This window comes from Haliotis cracherodii, unplaced genomic scaffold (assembly GCF_022045235.1).
Source record: "Haliotis cracherodii isolate W230 unplaced genomic scaffold, xgHalCrac1.p SCAF_11, whole genome shotgun sequence".
Lineage (NCBI taxonomy): Eukaryota > Metazoa > Mollusca > Gastropoda > Lepetellida > Haliotidae > Haliotis > Haliotis cracherodii.
The window spans coordinates 37,730,734-37,739,311 of NW_027266266.1; the positions used below are offsets into that span (position 1 = coordinate 37,730,734).

At 42.4% G+C, this 8,578-nt stretch overlaps 1 protein-coding gene across 1 annotated transcript; it reads left to right on the top strand.

Moving 5' to 3' along the window:
* Positions 1-324: 324 nt before the first annotated feature.
* On the top strand, positions 325-7,293 carry LOC139456467 (fatty acid-binding protein, adipocyte-like). Its single transcript, XM_071238198.1, has 4 exons — positions 325-546; positions 2,754-2,923; positions 4,238-4,351; positions 5,311-7,293. The coding sequence occupies exons 1-4, from the start codon at positions 435-437 to the stop codon at positions 5,359-5,361; spliced, it is 447 nt and encodes a 148-aa protein (XP_071094299.1). The 5' UTR covers positions 325-434; the 3' UTR covers positions 5,362-7,293.
* Positions 7,294-8,578: the final 1,285 nt, after the last annotated feature.

Below are 8,578 nucleotides of genomic sequence, written 5' to 3' on the forward strand. Positions count from 1 at the left end.
TTTTTAAGGAACTTTATTTCTGGGGACTAAATGTAATTGACTAAATCTAAGCATGGCGGGGCGGGACGGGACTTTCTGGTTTCAGGGCGTATAGGTAAACTAGGTCGAGTGAGACACAGTCATGTCACTGTGTGTTTACAGTTGCCGGACCTGACAAAATTAGCACAGCGGACCTCGGAGAGACTTGTAATCATGTGAGGATGTGTCAGATATCCCGTGGCTCGACTCGCCAAGTGTGAATGATCTAGTCGACAAAGTATGCACATTTTATCGACACGTGGGAGTATGCACGTATGAGTGACAAAGGTAGATAACTGGTGCGAGCGTGTATGCTACGTCGCAAGTAGAGGCTGTGTTCTCACGAGCGACCTGTCCACGGTATAGCGAGTGTGAGTTGTGGGCCATCTTTCTCGTGATCTCCACATTGATACGTTATGGCGGAGTCCCAGTCGGAATCGGATAATCTTCGGGAAATCCGGACGAAATTTGTTGGAAAATGGCGACTGGTCGGAAGCGAAAACTTTGAAGATTTCCTTAAAGAGATGGGTAAATATATCCACTTGAATATAATGGCATCAGCCTTCCATTAACCCTATATGAGTCAAGTGTGTTGTTTACGCGTGGACAACATACCAAACAAGTGTATATTCCAAATAACGGAGATGACTATTTAATGAACGTATATTATCATATTTGAATCATCAGTTACCTAATCTAATGATCTCCGATGTATACATCCGTGTTCGGCATCAACTGGAGCTTGTACTTCTGTATAACGAAAGAGCTTTTCGCGCTATAACGAGGTGGTAGTGTTGAATGTTTTTGACGACGTTTTCTATTCATCATCTGTAAAGAAATCGACCCCTGAAGTTGACACAAGCAGTTACACCCCCATCTTACAAAGTAGTATCAGTAGGTTAACGCGGACCACGTGATGGGTCAAACGGTTAACACACCAATTAGCACACGTTTGTATATATATACCGACTGTAAAGATATATACCTAAACAACATTTCTGTGACTTTGCAGTTTATTTATTCTAAACCTGTGCATATATTGGTGATGTAAGTTGATCGTAGTGTGTTAGTTTTAAGTTGTATCCCTGAGGCCAGGTCCCCGACATCTTTATCATCAGCCATGACGAGGTAGGTATCCCTGAAGTGATTGACAGCTAGACTGTACACTGACTCTAGACTCTTGATTGACCCTAGAGGTCATGCGCTTGCCTTGACCAAAATGAGTATTGAGAGAGAGAGAGAGAGAGAGAGAGAGAGAGAGAGAGAGAGAGCAAAAAACTTGCTTTTTTATTAATATTTATTTTTTATTAATATGCCCTAAAGATTTACAAGGGCCACCCATTATGAGATACCAATTAAAACACTAAATAACATATTATTAAAAATGAAATACTATGTCAAAAAAGACATCCATCACATTAAAATATACACATACTACAATATAACAATTTTACAAATATCATTTACAGAAGCAGATCGTGTCCATGTACTGAATTCATTAACCAAGAACATCCCATACACGCCCAAGTAATACAAGGTGCAAAAACACATCTTCAAGAATAGACAGATGCACGTTCCATTAACCGACCAGAGTCCGCGAATACTGTTTGATGCAGCAGTATCAGCTAGCAGCTAGGTCACGTCGACCTGTAATTAAACAGTCTGAGCCCAACAAGCGACCTGCACGCAGCATGCCCCAGGGATGATTCACCCATAGAGGGTTAAACTGATGATGGCCGTTATCGATATCCGCCGCTTTGATGATGCTGCAATACTTACGTGACTTATCGCAGGCGCAGCTGTGATAAAGAAGCTCTTTCCGAGCACCATTGTCGATTGTCGATTTTTAATTATATATCCATAGTATTACTGTGATTCGTCATTGTAAGACATTGTAATTTTTTACAACACATTTCGAGGTGTAGACAGGTATCTGTGGTCATTTAGGTTTGCGGTAACGGAAAGAAATATATAATCTTGAGAAATCATATGATCAGTTTCAGCTATAAAATCAATAATATGACATGTTGTACTGCAATGTAGGGGATTCAGTGTGGAAATTATGCAATAGGACGTTCATGCGAAAAGACACCGCCTTCAAGACAAATATCCCCTGCTCTGAAACCATTGGCTGTTGTATTTTCAAATGGTTGGAATGGTCGTATATATGAGCTTAGCCCCTCTCTAAAATTTATAGAAGTGCATTCGTTTGCAAACATTGGTCTAACACATGATGGGTTAGGGCTGGGACGGGTAACTCGGGTATCCAGGTCAGGTGGGTACTGAGTAGGACCCGGGTACCCACAGGACTACCCGGACCCGTGGTTAGTCACGTGTATATTGTTTAATGACAAAAATTATCTAGAACTCTATGGTTACACTAAAGTCACTAATGTTCGCATTTCTTTCTGACTATGCACCGATTACTTCAGATTTCTCATATGGTTGAATAAAGATATAACTTAATATTCAACTTCAGTGTATGAAGGACCAGATTGTTTAATACATGTATCTAAATACGTTTTGCCAGGGCTATGCTAAAAATATTCCCAATCGGACATTTTGACATCTCCTGAGACCTACAATGGGTACCCGGGTAGGGTCGGGTAATAGGGTGGTGGGTACCCGGGTAGTAAATGGATTCGTCCAAGCCCTATGATGGGTTGTCCGAAATCTGATAAATATGGAAGTTTTATAACCTGTTATTATCCCAGCTCTGTGATGACTGTGGACAGGTGCCCCTTACCCGGCTCGGAAGATGGCTGGTTTCAGCAAACCCGACTGCGAGGTCAGCATCATTGACGACAAAGTGAAGGTGAACACGACGACGACCTTCTGGTCACAAGAAGACATCATCCAGTTCGACGTTGACTACGAGAAGGAGATCCAGAAGACGAAGATGAAGGTTCGCAATCTGGCTACATTTTGTGGTGAAAAGTGTCAATGTTAATACAAGTCTTGTATACATAGTGGATATTTCATGTGTCGAGTGAAATATCATGTTTCTGTCATCGAGTGACAGGGGAAAAGGTGATATTTTCACGAGTTACAATATGGAATATTCTATTTATTATATACCTTTTGTGTAGCTGTCTACTGGATCGATATTGGGATATTATTTCATTAAAATGTTAATCCTTGAAACGTAAATTCTCCCCACCTAACACACAGGGACGGTTCACCACTCCTTGTGTTTGAGACTAGAAAAATAGTTGTTAGTAAATTCTTTAAAAATATAAACAAAAGTAATAAAAAATATTTAGAGGTCACGAAAATTCTGTATCATACATAGAGATATGATTATATACAATATCAAGGTTAACAAAACAATTTCTTTAAAAAAATGACAACTGTTTAAAGATTTAAATGAGAAATTTAAAGTTTATAACGAAAAATTTTCAAGATAATAAGATATTAACTCCATCAATGACCATCTGTCATTATTTTGCCTTGTCAATGTGGAACTAACGTAAAAGGGAAGTCAACAGTTTGTGTACGGGCTAGACACTTACGATAAAGGGAGACAGTTTGAGGGGAGGTAACTCTTGTATGACAATAGCTCCGTCAAAGTGTTCTTTTCACAGCCATGACATATCAAGTGTTATGATCACTGCAATGCAGATATCACTTTCTCAACTTCGGAAAACTCGGTCTTTCACACTGAGGTATATAATAAATGTCTAGGCGACGACGGGATCTCCACAAGCACGTAAATATCCGGGGTAGAATAGGTTTTCAGCAACACATGCTTGCCGTGAAAGGCGACTATAGATGTCGTAAAAGGCGACTATAGATGTCGTAAAAGGCGACTAATGGGATCGGGTGGTCAGGCTCGCTGACTTGGTTGATGCATGTCATCGATCCCAATTGCGTGGATCGATGCTCATGATATTAATCACTGGATTGTCTGGTCCAGACTCGATTATTTACAGACCGCCGTCACATAGCTGGAATATTGCTGAGTGCGGCGTAAAACAACAAATAAACAAACAACCTACATTCATGTCTTTACCATCCAAATGGAAAGTTGATCGGATGGCCACAATGGCCGATGAATACACAACCTACTGTAGGCACTCCCTGTTGAGCAGCTAATAGAAGCCGGGCCCCCAATAGACGCCGGGCCTCTTATAGACGCCGGGTCAAAGACTTGTCCGAAATAAATAGAAGCCCGGGCGTCTAATGGAGGAAATACGGTAGTCCCCCTGCTGTGTTTCAGTGTCACGCCAAGTATGATGGAGGCAGCATCCACATGACAATGGAGCCCATTGACGGCTCCAGCATCAAACCCCAGAAGCAGACACGCTATATCGAGGACGGCAACATGGTCTTGGTAAAACAAACTTTACATAACGGGCTGTGAGTGAGTGCGTGTGTTTGTGTGCGTATGTTATTGTGTGTGTGTGTTCGTGTTATTGTGCGTGCGTGTGTGTGTGTGTGTGTGTGTGTGTGGAGAGGGATAGATGCTGTTTAAACGAATATTATTCCCGTATAATGTGAAAATGATTAAAATAATGATGAAAATAATAAAAAAAATAAAAAAAGGTTTAGATCCTCTTGTAGCTCATCCACTAACAAATTTCCCTTTTCTCACCCCCTCCCTTTTCTCACAACCCCCCCCCCCCCCCCCCCCGCCAACACAACCCAGATTTTAAATGGTAGGTCCTTAAAGGTGAAACCTTATTGCAGTTTAGACAGTTTAGTTTGGGAAATATGTCATACAACGCACATGTTTGAGAGCTGTTGCATACACACCGCAGCACTCACCCTCTTGGAGATTCATCGTTGTATAGCGATCACCGCACCGTGGTGGAGTGAGTGAGTGAGTTGGGTTTAACCCCGCTTTTAACATTATTCCAGTTATATCAGCTTAAAGTTTGGAGGAAAGCCCGAAGTGATGCAGGTCTAAGACGTTTATCACTTTGGTGAAACCCACGAGCACGGGTATGGTGCTGACAAACCTAGAAACATAATTTGGGCGAACCGGGATTCGAACCCACAATCATAGGTTTCTGGCGTGCCCAAGGGACGCAACTCTGCTCAGCGAATCGCGGCGCCTTGGACGACTGGGCCACTCGTGCCCCTGCACTGTGGTGGAACAGTACCCCGATGTACCGATAACACAGCTCTAGCAGCATAGTACCAGGTTTTATTTCTTGTGTGTGTCTTGGTGTCTAGTTCTGTTTGAAAAGTTGTGTGACATTCACAAACTACTTATGTTTTGGCCATCGAAATAACCAGGATATAATCTCCACACCATGTCTAACCAACCGTTGTTTTGTTCAATTTTAGAAAATCGAAGTGGGGGACGTCGTTGCCAAGAGGATATTTGGACGTGTATAGTCAAGCAGTACCTACCTTCACGCCAAGTCGAACTGGCCATCATGTCATTTCTTCTGATATTTATCTTTCTTTTATAATTCTGGTGTCCCCCGTCTAGATATTGCTGGAACATTGCTAAAAGCGGAGTAAAACCATACTCGCTCACTTTCTTATTTAAACAGGGACACAGGTGGTTCAGTCGTCAGGTGCTGGAGTTGTGTCAGTGTTACGGGTTCGAATCCCATTAGATCCTGATAATTTTTCTGATGCATCGACGACTTAGCCACCCGTAAAGTAAACCCAAGTTCGTTGTTTAACTAGACTGAGTTAGCTTTGGACAGTTTTTCAGTTACATCATGGCGTCAGTTGGATGTGGAGGAAAGCTCGATGTGATGCAGGTCTCAGACCTTTTCCACTGTGGTGAAACCCACGAGCTACGGGTATGGTGCTGACAAAACTAAACACGTAATCGTGGCGAACCGGGATTCGAACCCACAATCCCAGGTTTTCACTAGGTCCCAAGGGATACAACTCTGTACAGCAAATTGCAGGGTCTTAGACGATTGGGCCACCCCTGCCCCTACTTGAGTGGTAAAGGTGCAAGACCTGCATTATTTCAGGCACTCCTCCTGTATTAAACTGACACGCGGTGTTCTAACTGAAATAATGTAAGAAGGGCGTTACATTTGTTCACTCACTCACAACACTCATTTTATGTATGGTTATCTAAATTTTATTACGAACAAAATATGATTGTGTGATAAACTGGATCGATATTGTGATATTGATATGATCAAGTGTGGTGATATATCAGCGGTTGTGATGTTTTTAAATGAATTAATCAATATATGGAATCTGTGTGGACATGCATGACAAGCTGTTTCATCAGATTACATCTACGTGCACTGTTATTGACAGAAATGTGGACAGTTATATATTTTGTTCTCAACACTAGCAACCTCTCGGTGGCCATTTTACTCACTCTTGGGGCGGTGGGATAGCCAAGTGGTTAACATGTTCGCTCGTTACGCCGAATGTCGGGTTCGATTCCCCACATGGGTACAATGTGTAAAGCCCATTTCTGGTGTCCCCTGCCGTGATATTGCTTGAGCATTTAAAAGTGGCCTAACCTATACTCACTCACATACTTACTCACTCTTGATACTCAATGTTGAAATAGCATTTGGGAACATAAGTATTTCAGGGTCTGACAAAGACCAAATAGTCAGTTTCCAGTGAACATCGGTTGTGGAAAGTAGGTTTCCTAACTGTTTTTGTTTTGCTAAAATAGATTCGTCGCAATAAATTGCAAACATGCTTTTTAATTCTACACCCAATATGCATAAAATTAACTTACTCTTCAATACTCCACGACTAGGAGCAATGAGAAAATTTTCCAAAGACAAAGCTTCCGTGGATTAAATACAACCTAGGTATTTGCACGTACTTAATTCTAACGGGTCATCCTTTCGCTGACCATGTGGAATAAATCATCCTTGTAACATATAGCGCATTTAAGAACTTTCTAAAAGTGCTGACATATATTTTACCGTATATAACAAAATAAATAGGCCTGAGAAAACTGTGTCCGATCCTTTTGGACCTCCAGGACACGAGCACCAAGAACAGAACACGGCGACATTTCTCGAATTTTTCCCGCTTATACAACTCTACTCTACATTATTTATTTTAACGTAACAAGGTTCATAGTGATTTTCTGCTAAAATGTGATTGTTTATACATACTAGGCTGAGTGTAAACAATGTGTTTATATCGGGCAGAGATAGTATTAATGCATGTTTAACTGGCCAACCAGGTAAGAACGACCAGACACTCAGAGAAGGAGCGAGGGTTGTTTTTTGTATATGACTCACAACGAAGCAATAGTTGTCGTTGTCCTATTCTTTCTACTGTTTGTACGTTTTTCAATAAAGCTCATTATCTGTATACTTATGTACGTGTCGTGTTGTGAGATCAGACCGTGAGATCAGACCAGGATGCTGCACGTGTCATCAGTTGTTTCACCTGCGTGGTCCAGTGGTAGAGATTCTGCCGGAGAGCGGAAGGTCGGTTGTTCGATCCCTAGCCACGTTACACCAAAAGACCAAAAGACGGTATTTGTTGTTTCCCTGCATGGTGCTAGGTAGTACATGGTTAAAACAAGAACTGGTCTGCTCGGAGTCAGTATACTGTGTCTGAGTTGCATGTTAAACTACAGTACGCATCTCAATGGTCTAGTACTATAACATCGGAATAGTACAAGCGAGAAGCGAGTCCGTCGGGACTATCAGCCACAGTGTGAGTGAGTGAGTTGGGTTTGACGCCGCTTTTAACAGTATTCCAGTTATATCACGGCGTGTCATTCGGGGAAAGCCCGAAGTGATGCAGGTCTCAGACGTTTACCACTTCGGTGAAACCCACGAGCACAGGTATGGTGCTGACAAACCTAGAAACATAATCGGGGCGAACCGGGATTCGAACCCACAATCATAGATTTCTAGTATGCCCAAAGGGACGCAACTCTGCACAGCGAATCGCGGCGCCTTAGACGACTGGGCCACCGTGCCTCCACAGCCACACAGCCACACAGGTACATCTGCATGCACGTCGCTATGGGATTGACATCATTTTGAACTCTACTCTACACTTTATATATTGTACTGTGGGCCTGTAGCCTCCTAGCAACGTTAAACCCCATTTCACCGAACCTCACCTGTTTGTAAATATTCTCGTGTGTATTTTTGGGCGGTAGGGTAGCCAACTGGTGAAAGCGTTCGCTCGTCACGCCGAAGACCCCGGTTCGATTCCCCGCATAGGTACCATGTATGAAGCCGATTTCTGGTGTCTACCGCCGTGATATTGCATGAATATTACCAATAGCGTCAATAGCTTGAGTCCGACCATTGTGTTTTCTGACAATTAAATATTGAACTTGAAACGATAGACTGTGGGTGTTACATTGTACCGTACTACGTCGGTTGCCCGTTGTCCGCACGTCGCAAACATCTTCTACGTCGACATCTCTAAAACATCTAAATGTCTATTCAGCTAATACCGCGCCCCTAAGCAAGGTTGACTGTCTGTTGTGTTTGTTTGTTGTTTAACGCCGCACTCAGCAATAGTCCAGCTATATGACGACGGACTGTAAATAATCAAGTCTGAACCAGAGAATTCACTGATTGACTTTATGAGCATCGATCTACGCAATTGGGATACGGTGACATGCATCAACCAAGTC

Bases quoted from the DNA above. Each gene is read 5' to 3' on its own strand.
- LOC139456467 (XM_071238198.1), top strand. From the start codon at position 435: ATGGCGGAGTCCCAGTCGGAATCGGATAATCTTCGGGAAATCCGGACG. The intron at 2,924-4,237 runs GTTCGCAATCTG...GCTGTGTTTCAG, and splicing joins TCCAGAAGACGAAGATGAAG to TGTCACGCCAAGTATGATGG. The intron at 4,352-5,310 runs GTAAAACAAACT...GTTCAATTTTAG, and splicing joins AGGACGGCAACATGGTCTTG to AAAATCGAAGTGGGGGACGT.